The sequence below is a fragment of the Pelodiscus sinensis genome, chromosome 1, assembly GCF_052426305.1.
Source record: "Pelodiscus sinensis isolate ZL-2025 chromosome 1, ASM5242630v1, whole genome shotgun sequence".
In the NCBI taxonomy this organism is placed as follows: domain Eukaryota; kingdom Metazoa; phylum Chordata; order Testudines; family Trionychidae; genus Pelodiscus; species Pelodiscus sinensis.
The window spans coordinates 325,899,497-325,921,601 of record NC_143052.1 but is presented as its reverse complement, the minus strand read 5'-3'; the positions used below and the strand labels follow the sequence as shown (position 1 = coordinate 325,921,601).

Sequence of the window (22,105 nt, the reverse complement as noted above, 5' to 3'; positions counted from 1 at the left end):
ACTAAGCAATGGCCTGAGGGCCTCACAGACATATTGTTTAGTACTGCTATGTATGTCTTCCCAATAATGGGCCTGAGGCACTGGTTCATTACTGACTCAGGGGACTTCTTCATACTGCAGAGATAATCTAGCCTCTTGTTCAAGTTGTTCAAACACCTCCAAAACACCTCACACACTGCTCCATACAAATAAATCCTTTTACAACAGTTAGTGATGCTCCTGTAGGATCCACATGAACTTCTGACACCTCTCATCAAAATATTGTGCTTGATGGGGATTGCAAAATCTAGTGGGACGAAGGACAAGGAGCTTCAGGTTTGCTCATGCACAGATTATTAAGGGAACTAGAAAATAGGAACAGATTGGATGGCATCCTGGAGCAACATATGCAATTCCAATTAATTTCAGTGAAAATTGCTGAGGCACAAGGAGGGCAGAATATGACCCTTTGTTTTTTAAATTCAATGTGCATCAGGATACATGCTTTTGTTTTTAAATTAGGGTAATTACTGAAGTAAAAATGTGATTGTTTTAACAGAAAAAACCTAACTGCTGAAATCATAGATATTAAAAGAAAAAAACAGTAATTTTATTCTGATTACCATAGATTTGTCTTGAAAATGTGGCCATCCACAAATGCAGCAATATTTTCCCGCAATATTTTCTGTGACTCTTGTACATTTCAAAGGCAGAGGCATAGTGGAGAACTGGAGCCAACGGGAACTGAAGCAGTCCCAACACGAGCGGGATCCCAACTGCTGTGCCTCTCCCTTTCAAATGTACAAGAGACATGGGCAGTGCTTATACATTTCAGAGGGAGAGGCACAACAATTAGGACCCCACGCAAGTGGAGACTGCTTTGGACCCCACTCACACTGTTTCCCCACTGTGCCTCTGCCTCCCCAGCACCCCTGTGAAGACGGTTCTGGCGGGAATAGCTTTTAAGCAGGTTCTGTCCCCCCCAGCACTGGCTCCTGCTCCCCCCACTTAGTGCCTCTGATACAGAGGCAGTGGGAGAGAGTGACTAGTCGAGTAGTGACTCGACTATCCAATAAGCCGAGGCTTATCAAGTAGTTGACTAGTCACTTACATCCCTAGTGGGAAGCTAAAACCATCATGAAGAAATAAATAATTAGTACCTCTATCTCTGAGGCAGAGATTATAGACCTTCTGACTTTTCCCCAAAATAAACTACTGACCAAATCCTTTTTCAATGATAGAATGTCACGTTGGCCTCTCACTACTTAATGAATCACTTCATGTGCCTGACATTTCACTCCTTTCTTGTTCTCTCATTAATAATGCCCAGTGTAGTTTCCACTTAACACTGGTTATTATTATTAGTATTATTCGATTAAGGGGTACATGCTCTGCTCAAACCTCATCAATGCTATTGCTGCTGGTGCTAAAAACCAGCAAGGTTAACTGAGAACAGAACATTGGCTCTTCTTTTTACTCATATACCGTAACAGGAATTAAGGCCAAGATTTCAGTGGGAAAATCAATTAGCTACAACATTCTACAGTCTCTGGAGAGGGTTCAGGGAAGGTAGATATCCTCATGCTCGAATCTATGCTAGTCTTTGCATGAGACCAGGTATGATACAGGAGATTCTACTGCCAGATTCTATGTTTCTGAATGTTAGACTCAGAAATTAGGAATTGGTCAAAACTGAATTTGTATTCAAATAAATACGAGCATTTTATCATTATTGGTATTCGTTAGAACACCACATTTGCACACAAACAAGGTGTCCCTATTTCTACAAATTGAGCCAGACCCTCAGAGCACTGTGTAGCTCATAGCATTGAAACTCTTTTAACAATAAACTTGGTGCAACTCACTCAGCCTAGTTATTTACATTTAATTAGCTTTGAACAGTGTGATTTGATACCGCAGATCTCACAGAGTTTTTAATGTCTCTTCTGTCCTCAGTATTTGGTATTCAGGACTTTGCACTCTTTCAGTTTGGGTCAAACTGCTCTATGGTTCATTTCTCCTTCCCATTGATATGTATTCGTTGGTTCCTCCCGGTGTTCTTTGTTAAATCTATTTACTTTTCATTCTATTTACTTAACTTATTTAGAACCTGCTTAATTCCAATGGCTTTTCTTATCACTTGTGTATAGTTGAGCTATAAATCTATAACTCTTTATCTGGGTTCTCCAATTCCCTTTGCTTTTGCCTATCATATTGTTTCTTTTACATATTTGCTTCTAAGTCTCTATATCCTATATATAGGAGTGACACTGGCCCATTTGGGAGCATGTGGCTGCTGATATTCAAGCAACAGAAGTGGTGGCAGGGAGTTGCTGAGACACATGAAACTGCTAAGAGGCCAATCTGTCAGTTTTAAAGAAACAGCCTCTAACAAATTCGGAAGCTTTTTTCCAGCTTGTGATTAGCTGGGGCCAGATATCTCCTAGGGCAGGCATGTCCAAAGTCCGGCCCGCGGGCCAATTGCGGCCCGTGTTCCAGTTTAATACGGCCCCACAGGTAATTTGGCAATATCTATCTTTAATGGCCCCCAACGAATCCAAATGTATTGAGATGAATACATTGTAAAATCTCAGTTAATGTCAGTTGGTCTAAATCAGTTATAAATATATTTGGACACAACATATATACTTGGTGTTATGTTCCTGTTCATATTTTTTGAACTTAAAAGTTGACAGACAACCTTTATTACCAATAATATGTAATGTACTTTACAATGTTCCTGACATATATTTCAGCTTCCTGGATTTTTTTTTCATCTGGCCTTCAGATATGAAAGGCAGAGTGATTTAACACCTGTTTAGATTTGTCATCCATGTGACGAAATGAAAAGTATGCTGTTTGCAATAAACTTTGCATAAAATAGTTAATTTGCATTTAATTTTAATGGTTCAAAGAATGTCAGGCAAAATGGTCGGCCCTCACGCATGTTCACTTCATCAAATCTGGCCCTCTTTGAAAAAAGTTTGGACACCCCTGTCCTAGGGGAATTTCCAGCATCCCTGTGGGCCAGTCTGACCTTAAACATAAGCAAACAAAACAGACATGAAACCTGCCTTACAATTCACCCTGAACAATTTATTGGCATCTCCTAAAAGCTGAAATGCAATAAAGCAATCTTCAAATACTGCCTGTACACAGATGTATTACTCACGTTTCTCTTGCACATATAGATAGCCTTCCATTGTCCATTGACTTGGTGGCTGGTAATCCTGGCTGGCAGATTTCATTCTCTGCATCAGTCTCTCTACTTCCTGCCTGGTACTTTCAAAATTATTTCGTGTCTAAGGAAAATAAAAAGAGCAAAACCACAACAGGAACTGACTACCTCTAAGTACACATATTATTACTATCGCTTCTATTGCATTAGATTATGCTAGTACATTCTCATTTAAACAAACAGGGATGCAGATCCAAAATAAGTTATTAGCTCTTGATGTACCCTAATCTCATTACTATACTTTTAAAACTGCCATCGGAGTACTGAAAGTCTTGAATTAAAACTAGAAAAGTCAAGGAAATTTAGAAGGTCACTAACCGCAGAAAGAACCTTATTTCATCTCTCAGTCAGCCCCATTGCTCTCCCATCCACACTTAGGCTTCGTTTAAACTGCAGTGCTATTTCGAGATACCGGAGTATCCCAAAAAATTATCCTATGTCTTCACAGCAAACCCGTTATTTTGAAATATAGTGGGCTCGCTATTTTGACGGCCCTGAAAACTTCATTCCATGAGAAGTAAGGGATGTTTCAGAATAACAGGTTATTTTGAAATTTGGTGCTGTGTAGACAGTGCCAAAGTACAAAATAAGCTATTCCAAAATAAGATTGATATAAGATATCCAATTTTCATAGCTCAAATTGCTTATCTTATTTTGAGCTATGATACATTGTAGATGCACCTTTACTGACCAAGAATATTTTATTCTGAAAACTCCATTGATAGGACTATATTAACAGTAGAACTAGGTAAAATGTATTTATTTAAACACGGATAAAGCCAAGTTTACTGTGGTAGAATTGTGTCAAGAGAACATGTGGTCCAACTGCAAGGATCTGTGCATACATCCTAGCATCTGTTCATAAAACTGCACAGTTTATGGGGCACTTGCATTCAAATGCATATTTTTGCCATTGAAATTGATGGGGTCAAGGTTTGTTCCCCACATATCTAGTTTGTGTTATTTAGCAGTTCTAAATTATGCTAGCTTGCTGCCTATACTGGCCTGCTACTACTAGGAGTTAAGCGCCCTCCCTTGCACTAGACCAATGGCTCTCAACCTTTCTAGACTACTGTATCTCTTTCAGGAGTCTGATTTGTCTTGCATATCCCCATATTTACCTCACATAAAAACGTACACAATCAGACATCAAAATACAGAAGGGCCACAGTACACTATTACTAAGAAATTGCTTTCTCAATTTTACCGTATAATTATAAAACAAATAATAGGAAAATAAATATAATTCTCATATTTCAGTGTATAGTATATTAGAGCTGTAAGAAGAACTCGTCCGTATAAAATTTTTGTTTGCACTGATTTAGCTAGGGCTTTTAATGTAGTTTGTTGTAAAACTAGGTAACTGTCTAGATCAGGGGTTCCCAAACTTTTTGACACGGGGACCAGTAAATCCATTCATGAACTTCTGGAGGACCGGTAACATTCATTTGCATATTCATTAATCAAATGATGAATATTCAAATAAGTTGTTTCTGGTCCTCCCAAAACCCCCAGTGCCAGCTTCAGCAAAGCTTTTGATACGGTTACCCACAATATTCTTGCCAGCAAGTTAAGGAATATGGATTGGATAAACAGACTGTAAGACAGACAGAAAGCTGGTTAGACCAGGGTTTCCCAAACTTTTTACTTTAGTTGGAACCCTTTTTTTTCCGTACTGTTTTTTGCAGCCCCAAAATATAAACACATAAAAAACAAACTGAGAAAATACCAGACATATGATATGTCTGGTATTTTCTCATTAGGTACGTTTTATTATATCTAGATGTATCCGTTTGTAGTTTCGAACTGCCTGGCTGGTAAATGTGCTCAGGCACATGAGGGGATGGGGGGTGGGGGAAACAATAGAATCCCCAGGCCGGACTAACTCGTGCTTTGTGGGGGGGGCAGGGGAGGAGAGGGAGGAGAGGAAGCGTCCCGAGATCTGCATATGGCCAGGTCAGTCCCGCTCCCAGCCGGCCAATTCACTCCTCCCCACCCCCGCTGCGCCGCTGGCCAGCCCCACTTCCCCCAACTCTCTCCTGGAAAGCCAGTTGTCCCCCCGCTTCTCCTCCCAATCTCCTTTGGCCAGTCCTGCTGCCCGTGTCCAGCCCTGCTTCTGGCAGCCACTTCTTCCCCACCCCTCTCATCTCCCCGGCCTGATCAAAATACACAATCAGATATTTGGAAATTTGTGAAAATTAACCTTTGTTCTGCAGAAAATTTTAAAAGCTCAGTAAAAACAATCCCAATACTTAACAGTTAATAATATAGCTTTATATTTTCATGTAATGACATTAACTAATTAATCCTCATAGGGTCCCTATGAAGTAGGAATAGTATATACAAAACTTAAAAAAAAATAAAAATTAGTAGCCCATGTCTGTACTAAGGATGTTAAAATGTGATTACTTTCCTAATCAAGTAGTCGATAGATTATTTATTAATTAGTTGATTACCTGATAAGGATCGGCAGTTACAAAGCTTAGTGTGGCTCGTGCCGGGTGCAAGCATAACCTCCCCCCACTGCTGCTCTGCATTACAAAGAACAGGGGAGCTGGTACATGAAGACACTGGTCCCAGGTCTCTCAGGAGTCAGCATTAATGCCCCCGCTTTCCCACTGCCACTCCACATTACAAGGGACAGGGGACTTGGCATGTGAAGACACTGGCTCAGTCCCTGGTCCTGGGGAGATGTGACTAGTTGCTAGTGCTAACCAATAAGCAGAGCTAACTGATAAGCAAAGTTGACTAGTCGTTTAGGGTACATCTACATGCACAGCTATTTCAGGATACTAGAAGTATCCCAAAATAGCTACCCCGTCTCTACACAAGCTGCCTGTTATTTTAAAATGCTTTTTAAAATAACAGGCATGCTATTTCGTCATCCCGGTAAACCTCATTGCACGAGGGATAAGGGATGGCTCAAAATAGCGCGTTATTTAGACATCTGTCTCTGTGTAGGCACGCCAAATTTCAAAATAAGCTATTTCAAAACAGTTTTGAAATAAGATATGAAATTTGCATAGTGCAAATTGTGTATCTTATTTTGAGTTTAAGGAGTTGTGTAGACGCGCCCTTTACATCCCTCGTCTGTACAGCACTTTGAAGATGTAAGTACTTACTAACACTCATGCTACTGTAATTAGAAAACAGTAAGTGATTTAATTGACAATAAAAATGTAAACCACACACACTTATGGCTTCAATCAGCAGTATAATCACCTGGAGGTTGAAGTGTTCTTCTTTAGCAATTATGTTTAGCAAGTTTTCTCCAAGAACTTTTCAAGATAATTTCTTCCTAGACCAAGGGCCCAATCCAAACTCCACTAAAGTAATTGGAAATCCTGTCACTGACTACTTCAATGGGCTTTGCATCAGGGCCCGTGTCTCTGAAAACAGGAAGGACCCTGTCCTCATCCATGTGTCATTACTGATTTTTTTTTTTAAAACCAAGATAGCATTTTGTCTCAGCTCTTATATGACTGAGCAGAGTGGCCCCTTGAAGAAAACTGTCAGTGAGCTGAGCCAATGAAACTGACATTAGGCTGGGTGAGAACATGTGAACCTTCCAGGACCAATCACCTGTGGAAGGTCACTCATGTTACGGCCATCCTGCCCTCTATCAAGTCACATAATAAACAACTCTGTGGAGACAGCCTTCCCTCATGTGTAAAGTGTGAATCCCGTTCAGCCTGAGCCTGGGCACTGCTATAAGGGATGAATCTACAGGCAGTTGATTCATGCTTCTGCTTAACTCCTCTGCACTATTGGTGAGTACTGGCTACTAGGGGGAGAAATAAAATGAGACAAGGAAGCAGATGAAGGACAGAACAGAGGAGATAGAGTGAACAAACATTGCAGAAGGTGAGATACAAGGCAAAATGCAGGGAGGAAGGATGAAAGAAGCAGGAGATAGGAAATCAAAAAAGAGGGAAAAAACCTAAAAAACTGAAAATGTAAGAAAGTATTCAACACATTTTTTTCCTCCTTTACTTCCCCATCTCCTGATAGCTTCCTATATGCGTTCCTGATCTCCACCACACCCAATTCACTCTCCTTTCTCTCTCCTGAAGGAAAACCATATCTATGAATTCACCATTCTCTTGCTTCCATAATGTTAAGTTTCTAGCTTTTGCATGTTTGGGGGGGAGGAAAGGAGGAGGGAGACAAAAGGTTTCTTTTCTATGCCTGACTCAGAGGTGACCTTCTGTGGCTCTGCAGATGTCATCCTCAAAGCAATTTTTTAAAAGGCATTAACAATTATTTAAAAAAAAGAAAGAGGTGAATGTGTTTTTACCCAGTGGTGAAAGAATTGAAACAACACAGTAATTCTGATTTTCATGGCATATTTACATAGACACGGGCCCTGATGCAAAGCCCATTGAAGTAGTCAGTGACAAGATTTCCAATTACAGGCAGTCCCTGGTTTACGTACAAGATAGGGACTATAGGTTTGTTCTTAAGTTGAATTTGTATGTAAGTCGGAACAGGCTCCAGATTCAGCTGCTGCCACTGAAACTGACCAGGGCCTGACTACAGGAAGCCGGAGGCAGAGTTGCTCTGCCCCCAGCTTCCTGGAATCAGCCTGATCAGTTTCAACAGCTGCTGAATCTGGAGCCTGGGACAGAACAGCTGGGGCGCTGCCTGGTAGGTTCCCACAGGACCAACCCGGCAGCACCCCAGCTGCTCTACCTGAGGCGTCACGCAACAAAAGCCTGGTCTGCTGGGGGGGGGGTGCACTAGCTGCGCCCCCTCCTCCCCCCAGCACACCAGGGAGACCCAAGCAAAGCCGCACAGGCGGAGGAACCCCGCCGCCCGTGTGGCTTTGCTCCTTTGCCCCCGAGCAAAGCCGCTGGACCCCCCCCAGCAGACCAGGGACACCAGAGCAAAGCCGCCACCTGGACGGCTTTGCTTGTTTGCCCGGGAACAAAGCTGCCCAGGCAGTGGGACCCCCGCCACCTGGGCGGCTTTGCTCCTGTCCCCCTGGTCTGCTGGGGGAGGGGGTCCAGCGGCTTTGCTGGACCCCCCCAGCAGACCAGGGAGACTGGGAGAAGCTTTTCTCGCCCCGGAGGACACAGGTGGCGACCCACCGCCCGTGAGCTCCGGGGCAAGAAAAACCCCGTTCGTAAGTGCGGATCCGACATAAGTCAGATCCGCGTAAGTTGGGGACTGCCTGTACTTTAGTGGAGTTTGGATTGGGCCCTTGGTCTAGGAAGAAATTATCTTGAAAATTAACACTGTCTGAACTTATATTTTCTATCTTTGGTCCATATTCCTAGACCTAGATTGGTGGAGAAATTGCATGGCTTAAACTACTTAAATCAGGCATGTCCAAAGTCCGGCCCGCAGGCCAATTGCGGCCCGTGTTCCGGTTTAATACGGCCCCACAGGTAATTTGGCAATATCTATCTTTTATGGCCCCCAACGAATCCATATGTATTGAGATGAATACATTGTAAAATCTCAGTTAATGTCAGTTGGTCTACATCAGTTATAAATATATTTGGACACAACATGTATACTTGGTGTTATGTTCCTGTTCATATTTTTTGAACTTAAAAGTTGACAGACAACCTTTATTACCAATAATATGTAATGTACTTTACAATGTTCCTGACATATATTTCAGCTTCCTGGATTTTTTTTTCATCTGGCCATCAGATATGAAAGGCAGAGTGATTTAACACCTGTTTAGATTTGTCATCCATGTGATGAAATGAAAAGTATGCCGTTTGCAATAAACTTTGCATAAAATAGTTAATTTGCATTTAATTTTAATGGTTCAAAGAATGTCAGGCAAAATGGTCGGCCCTCACGCATGTTCACTTCATCAAATCTGGCCCTCTTTGAAAAAAGTTTGGACACCCCTGACTTAAATCATTACACTGGAACATTTTCTCATCTCTGTAGTGAAGCAACAGTGACCCCTTGTGCCTGTAAGTGAAAGATCCTTTATAATGAAAAGTGGCAATTATACAATTTGGAAGAAGAAATGACTGTGAAGCTCTGTGAACAGAGAGGGGACTTCCACATGCAGACCTGTGTGTGAAGTGAGGGCACAGTTACCACAGCCTTGGACCATGTTCCACATGGGTTCCAGGTTCCACATGTGGGAGCAGGCATAATGGAAGGCAGAAAGATTGGGGCCAAGTGAGATACATATTGTCTCTCACATCAAACTCACACTAATACAGTCCAGCGCAAAACCACCTACATGTTGTGGAGCCCCTCACAACTCTACCTCTGAAGTGAAATGGGTGGTTTCAAGGGCTGCAGCTAATGATAAAAGTCCTGTCAGCACATCTCCCCTGAAGCCAGGAAGAGCAGAAACTGGCCTGTAGATTAAAAGATGGCCTTGTGCCTCCAGAACAAGGGTGGGCGATAATTTTTGCAGAGGGGTCACTTCATGAATTTTTGCATTGGTTGCAAACCACCCCCCCAAAGGGGTGGGGCGTTGGGGGCAGGTCATCGGGCAGAGAGGGGCTGTTCCATCTAGGGGCGGCTGGCCCCTAGCAGTGACATGGCAGGAAACTTCCCATGCTCCTTTGCCCCCAGGCCAATCAGGACCTAGGGGTGAGGGATTGTTCAAAGTCTCTCTTCCTGTTCCTGCCCTGCCAAGGCCGCATGGCAACTAGAGGGAACTTCCAGCCATTTTCAACAGCTGGCGGTTCCCTCTAGGCACCCCGTACCCCTGGTAGGGGCAGGAGTTTTTGCCCACTCACCCTGCCCAGGCCAATCAGGGCCTGAGGGCAGGGAAGCACGCAAACTTTCTCACCCCTCACCCACGCCCTGTGTGGGACATGCGACCTTGAGGGAACCATCAGCCATTTTAAACAGAGGGTGGTTCCCTCTAGGTGGCGCATCCTCTTGGTGAAGGGAGGAGACCTCGCGTGCTCCCCCATTCCCCGGTCTTGATTGGTCTGGGGTGGAGGAGCAGCAGAGCAGGCCACAGACCAGATCAAAAGTCTTGATGGGTCAGATTTGGTCCACAGATCCTATCTTGTTCACCCTTTCCCCAAAAGATATTCTGAGATCTGCAGGCTTGGGAAAGGTGATCTCTCAGGTAACTAGAGCCATTCCCCTGCGTGGCTTTAAGTATCAGGACAGAGACTTGAAAGTAAATTTTGTGTTCAATGAGGAGCCTATAAGAGACCAGAGCAGCAGGATTGGGATTCATGGAAAATAGTGATGCTAAGCAGATGAGCTGTTGCATGCAGAACCACTTCAAACATTTTCAATATGTGTTTCTTCATTCCCGGACATAAGCCCTGAATCAGAAAAACACTTAAGTGTGTGCTTAAATCTCTCCTTATTCAAGACAGAACTTTAACATTAATTTAAAAGCAAATGCTTAAATGATGTCCTGTACTTTATATTGCATCCTTTGTTAACAGAGACAATGAGTTGCATTAGTCAAACCTGGAGCTCATGGATCAAACATCTGGAAGCTGAATTTCAAAGCCTTCTGGTAGAAAGAAGCTTGAAGCCATACTTTTCATTCAACAAGTATCTTTCAAGATTTAGAGTTACAATAAAGCATTTCTACTCTCTCTCTCACTCTCATTATTTTGAAATTCAATTAGCTAAGAAATTGTAGTAAATACTGTTCAGTCTTACATTCTGTAAATTGAATTGCAACTGTTGCTTGTATGGGGTAAACTCCTGGGCCAGCTCATATCCCTCATGGTAAAAAGTAAACAGTCCCTGAAGAAATGCCAAAAGCTGAAAAGATAAAAATAAAACGTTAATGTCAAAACATGCATTACAAATATCAATCATAAATCGAATACATGCTGATTAGAAATGACATGGAAAAGGTATTAACTGCAAAAAAGAAAAAAGTCATTACAAAGCACAAATGACCTATTGTCCTTATATATAGGTGAATGCTAGGATACTGGAAATAAAATCTTATTTTTTTATTCCTTCTAATTATCAAAAATATGATCTTAATACTTTTGGTGCTCATGCTTGCATTCCCGGAATAATCAAAACTCCCAGCACTTTTAATGCATGAGCAACAAATGGAAACTCAAAATTCAAGGTAATTTTGTTTTGTTTTGATTTTGGATCTATGGCAATTCAGAACATTTTTCCACCTTCCTTGTTCCAAAATCTGTCTATGACCTACTTTCTCCAAATGAGACTCCTGAAAATAAGTGTTGGACAGCTTAACTAAAATGAAAACAAAAAGTTCCAGACTACTTCTTCCTGAACTAAAGATCAAAATATAAACTCTAATGAACTTTGACTGGTATGTTGCTTGTAGGATCATGACTGGAAATTTTGGGGGGCTTTTTATTTTTATTAAATTAGCATTTAAGCAGGAAGACTGCCACTGAAGTTTTCAAAAGATTACTTTTGGACCCTCAATGAATAGAATCTTGCCATCTATTTATGTTTAAAACCTTTGTGTTGAGGTAGATGTTTTTATTCTGTGTCTATTGATAATACAAAAAGAGGCTGACTATTGCTGACACAGCAAGTTATATGACTATAAAACCATTTATACTTTTTTCTTGTGGAATATTTTATTATATGGCATCATTTAGTTTACTATTTTCTAACACAAGAGCCTGAAAATGAAACCACTAGCGACACAAAGTATTATTAGTACTATTATTATAATTACAGTACTTTATATTAGAAGTCAAATCGGCAATAAGGATGTTTTCCACTTGGATACATAATTGAAAAAGTGGAAATCACATGCTTAATGTATTTTTTCTTTGTCTATGTTAGCAATACCACGGATTTATGGAAAATGAAACATGTTTGAAGTACTGATTTCAACACTAATGCAATTTATATAATAATTTTTGCCCTTCTCACAGCTCGGATATAGAAACTAGATTGTTCTGTCTCATTATCTGGTTATCACGTGCCAACAGACTGCATTGTAGGGTGGCGAACAGTGCAGAGGAATATCTGAAATATGGCCCCAAAACTCTTCTATGCCCAGTGGCAGAGGTCCCATTATACTGTGACTCATGTCTGGCCTGGCACAATCACTACCCCCAACACATTGTTATAATATGTAACTAAAAGGTGTCTGTCATGTAAACTGGTGATATGTTGGCAACTGCGCTGGAATATTTCTAATTGTGGAAGGTGTCGAAAGTTAGTCCCCTTATCTCTGTCCACCCCACCCCCTGAGCTGGGGCCAGGATCAGGGCTGTGTCTCTGGGAGGGGAGGAACCCAGACAATTAAAAGGGGGCCTAAGGCTGGAGACAGCCACAGAGTCCTAGGCAGGGGGCCAACAGCTGGCACCCCACGCAAAACATGGGGTGGCTGCAGCATCTCTCACACCCCTTCTTCCCACGTCTATGCACACTGGTCCTGAAAAATCACTGTGAAGTATGTACTGTGCAAAGAGTAGCATGTGTACAGATACAGGTCCTTAGAATGTGTCTGGGAGGTAGTGCATGCATGGAGCCTGCCCTTGACAAGGAATGTGGATTGCCTCTGTCTGGTTGGAATACAGGCAGAGGACAATAAAAGTATACTTTCATGTAAGATAAACACAGCAATCAAGTTAACAAGCAGTGGAGGAAGGAGCTAAGAGAGTGTGTGGTCTTTAGATGATATAAGGGAAACAAAGAGACATTTTAGTTATCAATCACTTAGGGAACAGAGGATAGAACACTGTTTGAGCCTCTGAGGCCAGGTCTACATTAAACCTGGAAGGTTGGCTTAAGCCTAAGGTATGCAACTCCAGCTACGTAGTCTATCTCCACAGGGGCTTGGGATGGAGTTTGCTGGCTGCTTTTGAGAATGGTGCAGGGCCAGGATGGAGTGAGCCTGCCTTAGCCCCACTGCACTGACTGGGGTAAGCAGTGTTCAGCTGGAGCCTACATCCTGAACCCCCTGCCCTGGTCATAAACACCCTCCTACACCTCAAGCCCCTGCCTTATCCCTGAGCCCTTCCTAGACCCAAACTCCCTGTACCCTAAACTCCCTCCTGCACCCCAACTCTCTGCCCCAGGATCAGTTTGGAGCAACTCCAAATTCCTTAACCCAAGACCAGAGCCTGCATCCCATACCAACTCTTTGCCTTTGCCTGATGAAAAGGAGAAAGAATGGGGGAGGGAGGACGGAGTGAGCAGGGGTGGGGCCTGAGAAGAGGGTTGAGAAGGAGGTGGGGCAAGGGTGTTTGGGTTTGAGGTAGATCCTGGATTGCACTTGAATTCGAAAAGTTATCTCAGGCTTAAAAGGCCTGCTTTACAGGCTAGTACCTATACCACTTCCTTGGAGGCAGGAAACTTTTGAGTGTGTCTCAGTGGGAGGCACTGCAGAGAAATATCTACAGGGTACTCTGTATCTGGAGTTCACTGACAAGATTTAGATTGGCAGTCTCAATGAGCTTGCTGGTAAGGTAGACAGACTGGTGTGCAAGGAGCTGACACACTATCTAGTAATCAGTGAAGCTCCACTGCTGAGGCAGATGAGTAACAAAGTATCTTGAAGTTTTGGGTGTCCTAAGGAGAACATCGTAGGCTCTTCAATCTGTGGATCTCAAAACTCAAATAATTACATTTCAGAATACTCTTTTCTATGTCGATAAGTATTATTATCCTTAGGCAAAACAAAAACAAAGAAATAAAGAATTCGTACAGCAAGTCAGTAGCAGAGCCTGAGATATAAAATAGGCCTTTTGAGATACAAGCTTTTTTAACACCTCATGTTTATTTTACATATATGGCTCTGAATTACATGGCAATGTCCATTTTAAAGCAACTGCAGATTACACAGCCATAGGAAATTTTTTCAGTTCCATTGATTTCAACTGGGCTATGGCAAGTTACATAAAACATTTGTCCCTTGCAACTTCCTCTTTACTGAAGTTTTGCAAATAAAATATGAGAATTTCTCAGAAATGAATAAGAAATCCAAGATCTGAGAATTGACTTTACTGCTCAATAACTTAGGAATTTTTAAATTTTGACTTTCTTTACCCAAAGTATTTTTAGGAATTTTTAAAGCTACACTGCAACACAGTGTACACAACACATAATGCTTTTTAATATAATAAACCAAAATTAGAAGAATGTACTCTATGTTTATAGTGGGCTTTCTTAAATGACCTATTAAAATGCACAAAACCATTCTTGCTATATCAATTTGTAAGTGTTTTAAAGATAAGTTTAAGACCTGTTTATGAACAGCACGCATTTTTAGCTGTTTAATCCATAACTCTGAGAAAGATGTAATAAAAAAATCAACCAACCTCCTTTATATATCTTATTTACATTTTCGGGGTTTTCTCCTAATACAAATGACTTTTGTTAAGATTTGAGCATACTGTGAAATAAGAGAAAGTAACAGGCAGTAGATGGCAGCAAAGTCGCATGTATAAGAAAGGATAAACTATCCGGGTAAATAAAAGTATAAAATGCTTTATGTTTTAGTTATGTTTTAGTTAAGTTTATTTGTTTTAAAGTAGCGATTCTTCCTGTAGAGCAACTGCACATTGCATGGGCTCTGGCATTCAGAATCTCTTGGCCAAGAGCTCCATAAACACCCATTCCACCTATCCATCCCCTAAAAATGTTCCTGTGTCTCTCTCATGAAGTTCCCAGGGTGATGTATTCATGCCTTGTATAAAAATCATGCACATTGAGGATGCAACTATGTATGTATGTATGTAAATACCACTGATGGCAGAAGGAAACTCTATTCTGAAATGCCCTTCTACAGCTCCTTCAGGAGAGACTATGGCATGGCCTAAGAAGATCTGTGTTTGGAGAGACAAAATTGAGGGGAAAATTTTGTCCCTGGCTCACGGTGTTGGTGGCTTTTTGCTGGCTATTTACAGACCACTTACAAGGTAGGCCAGAATCTAGCCCATTATGTGTACATTTAGAGAAAAACATTCTGAATGTTTTTTAAAGATGATTCTCACTATGTATTTTTTAAAGGTGATCTTAATTTGTTAAGTGATTGGTTTCACCAAATGTTACACACAATCCCCCATGTGTTTATATGATCAATTTTCCAAGTTCCACAAGCACTTTACTGCTACTTCACTCTGAACACCTCATCAGCCAGATCAATAAAGAAATCAGACTTCTACTCATTTAACCCAATAATCTGGCTGCATGCTGCGAGAGCTGCCAGGATTTCAACAAAGAACCTGAAACAGAATCCAAAGACTGCTTGGGACTTTATTTATTTTTATGTAAAGTTTGTGACCCTGAGATTGCTTGGTCATTTCATTCTCACAGGAAGAAGATTGTACTTAGGTTCTGGACAGAAGAGGAATTTAACCTTTAGCCTGCAGGGCATCAGCCAGAAGTTACTGTCTCCTTACTTCGGCTTATATATGCATAAAGTAAGGTACTTAGCTATCCAGTTTAAAATGCCTTTGGTGAATAACGTGGGAAATGCAAGAAAAATAGAACTGGTTTTTGAGGTTTAATATCTAGACAAAATGTCTTTCTAAAAAACAACAGTATTTATTTTAGATAGCTCAATGTAGACCAAGACCATCATCAAAACATATGCAATTAGAATTAGTGGGGTTTTTTTGTATCTTTGGTGACCAGTTAATGATTTTATTTATCACATAGGGCAGATTTTAATGACCTCTAAGGATCATTAAAACGATCCTTTTAATGATCTCTCCTATTCTGTGGAAATCAGTAGGTGTTTTGCTGTAAAAAGAGGGAACTGGACCTGATTCTAAAGAGGCAATAAGAGAAGTCTAAATTCAGCTTTCCATCAAACCCATGTAAATCTAGAGAAAATAGCATTGGTTTTGCTGTGGATTCGCACTGGCATAACAGATAGCAGAAGTTGTTTGATAGGTTGTTTTCATTTATTTATTTGCTTTTGTTTTCAAATGTGTTGTAAGGTTCATTGTAGAATTCACTTAAATTGTGCTTCAAAATTCAGCTCAAGACATTATTTATCCTGCTCCATGTAGATCTTCACTGTTGTTTTCCAAGAAAGAACAAGTTTAAAGGAGTCACATAATATGGTAGATTGCACTATGTTGATAGCTGTGTGCTATAACATATATGCTGAACAGAAAGTCTGGGTTACACACCTGAACACACTTGAAACTGCCTTCGCTAAAGAAAGACACACCACCAAAGAAGTATGTTGTCTCATAGAAAGGGCCACTCCAAAACTTCAGGAGAATCTACTTTGGCGGTGGGGGGGGGCAATAATTTTTGATGGGGGACCACTCCAAGATTTTGGAAAGTGGTTGAGGGCTGTACTCTCCCATGTATTAATGGAGGAGGTGTGGGGTCTGGGATGGAGGATGGATGCTGAAGGTAGCTTAGGGTAAGGGATTGGGATGCAGGAGGGAGAATGGAGTCTGGGTGGGAGTTTGGGTGAAGGAGACAACTGTGACCTAGGACAGGGAACTGGGGTGCAGGGTTTGGGGATGTGACCTAGGGTAGGAGGAGATTGTGATCTCAGGAAGGAGATTTGGGTGCCAGCTCTGTGAGGGAGAATGGGTGCATGTGGAGTAGTGGGGCAGGAGTGGGAGGCAAAGGGTTGGGGAGGGGACGGGCTGGGGTGCCAGAATTAGGTTCTGGCCAGGAGACTTACCAGCCAACAGTCAAACCAGCCTGCCTGCCTGCCTGCAGAGCTAAAGGCTTGCTGAGCTTAAAATGTTTCTGCCTCCTCGGTCATATGCTTGAGTGAGTAACTGAGCAGAAGGGGGGGGGGGGGGTGCTACATGGCTGCCTGTTATTTAAACAAGCAGCTCCCACTGACCAGTTTCTGTCCAGAAACTAGCCAATGGGATTTTGCTTGGGGTGGGAGCAGCATCTGAATCTTCTCCCTTCCCCTCTGGACTCAAAGAGAAAGTGCCCCACAGCCGCGTTTCTGAGTGGCATGCTGAGCTGGCAGGGGAGCCTGCATGGGGGTTCCCACTGTCTCCGCAAGCCAGATACGATGGCTTGGCGGTCTGGATCCAGCCTATGGGCCATACTTTTCCCAGACCTGATCTGGGAAAAAACTCACTACAAAGTGCACACTTCTAGTTATCACCTCCCACTCTACACCAGAATCCATATGGGGAATCAGAGAGGACCACATCTTGAAATAAATCTTTCCCCTAAGCCCTCTTCTTGCCTTGAAACAACACCACACTCTCCAATCTCATCATCAGAAACAAATCTGCCATAGACCAGAACATACCAACTCAAAGCAATACCAGGCTGTGGTAGAGATGTAAGAGAATAGTTGACTAGTACTACTTTTGCTTATTAGGTAGTCAACTGGAGTATCGACTACTCGCTCCCTTCCACCCCTTCTGCCTCTCAGGGTACGGCTAGACTGTGTTTTATTTTTCGGAAGAGGTATGTAAATAGTGCTCGCATTTGCATACCTTCTTCTGTTTTTTTTCCTGGAAGAGGCTTTTCCGCCCTTTGGCCCCATCTAGATGGGGCCAAATGTGGGGAAAAAACCTTCTTTCGAAAGCCCTCTTATTCCTCCTAAAACAAGGCTTACAGGGGCTTTCGAAAGAGATTTTTTTCCCCCTACATTTGGCCCAGTGTAGACAGGGCCAAATGGTGGAAAAGCCTCTTCCAGAAAAAAAATGGAAGAAGGTATGCAAATGCGAGCACTATTACTAGCTATACCCTGAGAGGCAGCAAGTGTAAGAGTGTGTGTGTGCGTGCATGCGTGTGTGTGTGTGGGGGGGGGGGTTGGGAGACACAAGCTGATGCTGGAGGGAGCCAGCTTAAAATCCAGTTCCTCCCAGTACCATCTCCATGGTGCCACCTGCCCTCGCCTGCTGCCTCTGGCAGCATACCCTCTCCATGGCCAGCCCTGGCCACCGTGAACAGGGGCTGCTGGATTCAGAGCGAGCAGTTCCAGCTTGAGTTCCAGCTCGAGCTGGCTCCTGGAGCTACCCCTGCTGTGGCTATGCATAGTGATCCTTATCAACTAGTTGTGTAGTTGATACAAATTGTATCGACTACACAATTAGTTAGATAACCACAATTTAAAATCCTTAGGTTGTGGTAGAAAAACAGATACCAAACCCACAGACAAATCTCCATTGTTATGATGATCAATACTCCCACAACACTCCTTTCAAGATTCATGGGTTCTATACATACTTATAGATTGTGTATCTTATCAAGTGCACCTCACACCCAATAACAACCGTGGGAAACAACACAATCATTGCACTACTGAACGAACTTTCACACACACACGACAATTATAAAAGACAGAAATACTTTGTCACCAGTGAGCAAAACACTTTCCACGAAGTGATCACTCCGTATCTGAGCTCCCAGTCCTTATCCCCAAAGGAAACCTGTGCAACACTGTCAAAATACAAGCCTGGGAACTTAATTTCATAACTCTGCTGCAAACTAAAAATAATAGACTTAACAGAGACAATAGTTTTATGACCCACTGCAATAATTTTAACATCCTCCCTGCATTGCCTGCTAACCCTTCTTTGTCCTAAAACTGCAGATGTGTGAATTATCCACTTACATTTGTGTGTCTCGTATAAGCGTGCGAATCTTTTATGCTTAACAATCTATCCCACCTTATATTTATCTTGGACACTATGGTGACCTTTTGCAGACCTCAAGAAGTAGTCTGTGAGGCTAGAAAACTTGTCCTTTTCTTCATCAAAAGCTGGTCCAATAAAAGATATTACCTCACACGCCTTGTCCCTGTAATACAGTAGAGGCTACCCACGCACTGCATTGTTAATATAATATACTAAAAAAGAGAGTCCGTAAAAACGTTACTGATGCAAACACATTTTCTAACACCTGAATTATCAACAACAGCAAAAAACAGAAGAGGGACTTCTGCATCATAATTCTATAAAAATCTATGAATACGGCCGATAAATACAAAACTACACAGCATACAAACAAAAACTGCTTTAGCCAGATCTATATATCTAGGGTTACATTTATCCTCAAAGGTTACATTCTTCCACCCAGCAACAGTGTTCAAGAAGGGGACAAAGCAAGGCAGCTAGAGAATACAGTGATTCAGTTTCTAGCGGGCAGCATTCACTGCAGTGCTTCTACAGCCTCCTCTCCTGGTAGGATCACCAAAGTCGGGGCATGAGGAGGAGGGAGGAAGTGTACTGCAGATACCTCTGCTATCCTTGCAGAATGAACTCTCTTGACCTACAAAAGCCTTACCTACAACCTGGGTGACCAAGTTGCCTACAAGGGTCATTGTCTCCATTGAAATTATTATTCCCAAGGACAATGGGTTTTGAAGACTTCAAGGCCAGGATCTTGGGACATGGCAAGCATAGAAGTAGATCCTGGCTTCTAGCATTGGATACATATGACTTTGGAAAGTGTTACTGCCCCCAGTTTAGAGATAATCCACTGACCATGATTCATCCATCCTCCTCCTCTCACAACTCTCTTGTCTACCCCTTCCCCCGCGCCCCGCCAAAAGAAGACTATCCTCTCACTTTACAATTCCTTCCAATGCACTAGTGTAGGCAAGACTAAACTTGGGTAAACACAGGTTAACAAACTGAACTCCATATTCCCCAAGTAAGAAGTGATAGCTTACCCATTTCTTTCCCGCACCTCGCTCCTCTATGGGTCCAGTGGATATTACACACCAGACAGGATTTGCTGTTACTTACCTCACTTTGTTTACATAACATCAAACATTTCCAAGACTCAATAAGCAGCAACATTACTAGTGAATGTGTAAGAAAGTTAAAAGTGACCGAAGTGAAGAAAGACCCGGGTATACTGGTTGATCACAGGATAACTATGAGCTGTCGATGTGATGCAGCTGTGAAAAAGACCAATGAAGTCCTAGGATGCATCTGTTGAGGTATTTTTAATACAGATCAGGAAGTGTAAGATAATACCTTCATACAGGGCACTGATCAGACCTCATGTGGAATATTGAGTGCAGTGCTGATCTCCCATTGTTAAGAAAGATTAATTCAAACTGGAACAGGTGCCGAGAAGGACTAGTACAAAGAAATGGAAAATCTATCTTATGAGAGAAAACTCGAGAACTTGGTTTGTTTAGCCTTATCAAAAGAAGGCTTCGGGGAGATATGATTGCTCTCTACAAATACATCAGAGGGAAAAATATTGTGGGGTGGGAAGAGTTATTTATGGTAAGGGCCAATGTTGATATGAGAACAAATGACTATAACCTGGCCATCATCAAGTTTAGGCATGAAAGTAGACTAAGGTTTTTAAGCATCAAAGTGAATTTTTGGAATAGCTTTCCAAGAGGAGCAACGGGGACAAAATACTTAATTGGCTTCAAAATGGAACTTGATACATTTATGGAGGGTACAGTATGAGTGCCGCCTACAATGGTATGCAGGCAATATGTGGTTACTAGCACCAAATATTTCCAAGGGTTGGTGATGGGACACTAGATGGAGAGGGCTCTGAGTTTCTGTAGAGAATTCTTTCCCAGTTGTCTGGCTGCTCAGTCTTGCCCGCATGGTCAGAATCTGACTGACCACCATATTTGAGATGGGGATGGAATTTTCTCTTGGGTAAGATTTGCAGAGACTTTCGTGGTTTTCCACTTTCCTCTGCAGCATGGGGCACAGGTCACTTGAAGTTTTAAACTACAGTAAATGGTGAATTCTTTGTTACTTGAAGTCATTAAACCCCATGATGTGGAGACTTCAGTAACTCAGCCAGAGGTTATGAGTCTATTACAGGAGTAAGTGGGTCAGGCTCTGTGACCTGAAATATGAAAGAGGTCAGACCAAATGATCATGATGGTCCCTTCTGACCTTGAAGCCTATGGGTATGTCTACACAGCGAAGTTATTTCGAAATAACAGCTCTTATTTCGAAATAACTTTCCTAACGTCTACACAGCCAAACCACTATTTCAAAATAAATTCGAAATAGAGGAATGCTTATTTCAAATTTGATAAATCTCATTCTACGAGGAATAACGCCAAATTTGAAATAACTACTCCAAAATAAGTGCTATGTAGACACTTATTTCAAAATAGGGGGCCTCCAGCCTTCCCAGGGTGCCCTAGTGGCCACTCCAGCCTCAACCAAAAACACGTCTCTCTTTCCTGCCCTCCCCGGAGCCCTTAAAGGGGTAGACTCTGGCCACAGTGCCTGTGCCAGCTCCAAGCCTGCCAGCTCAGAGCCAGCAGTCATTGCCCCTGACCCAGTGGCCCCAAAACATGAGCCAGCAAGCCACTGGCAGTCTGCCAGCTCCCAGGAGCCTGCCAGCACCCAGAGAAGGCGGGCACCTTCCTGGTCCAGTGTGGAGATCATGGACCTTATTCAGGTTTGGGGCCCCCAATGTCCATGATCTCCATACTAGACAGAAGAATGCGGCATGTGTTATGAATTACATTAAGCCATCAATTGCATCATAGAATAAACATCAGACAATTATTTAAGATGACATTGGTCAGTACTCAAAATTTTCACTACACTTGCCTCTCCACCCCCCCCAAAAAAGTAGTAACAACAACATAGAAATAGCTCTGTAAAGCCTAATGCTCTCCCAAATCCCTACTGAAATATTTAAAATAAGTGACTTTATTTGCGATTTACCCTTTGGGTAAGTGTTAACCGTATGATTTTTTTAAATAAAATCACATTAAACCTCAACACGCCCCAACTATTTACTGCTAGTTTGCTGCTTTCCAGGAGCTAAGTGGGGAGAAAAAGCCCAGAAAGGCAGTCTCCGTTATTCATTCCATTGATTTCAAATGAAAAAAAAAAAAAAACCAAGACTCTCATTTAACATTTAGTTGTTAACTTCCCACTTGTATCCACCTTAAAATGCACTTGCAACCTGTGAATAGCTTCCTCTTGTGTTCAGTTATAAGGAAAAGCCTTACAGAAGAAAAAGTTACTGGAAAGTCGGTGCTTTGGACTTCCTAAAATCTTCAGGTGAGATTAAAGTTTTATTTTC

General features: G+C 42.1%; 1 protein-coding gene across 1 annotated transcript in view; it reads right to left on the bottom strand.

Annotated features, from left to right (window-relative positions):
* Positions 1-22,105, bottom strand: part of ARHGAP42 (Rho GTPase activating protein 42) — a 279,187-nt gene that overhangs the window by 51,634 nt on the left and 205,448 nt on the right. Inside the window, exons 7-8 of the mRNA XM_089775741.1 lie at positions 10,835-10,939; positions 3,152-3,281 (exon numbers count right to left, since the gene is read on the bottom strand). Of these exons, the coding sequence (XP_089631867.1) occupies positions 3,152-3,281; positions 10,835-10,939 (235 nt within the window). The remainder of the gene's footprint in view (positions 1-3,151; positions 3,282-10,834; positions 10,940-22,105) is intronic.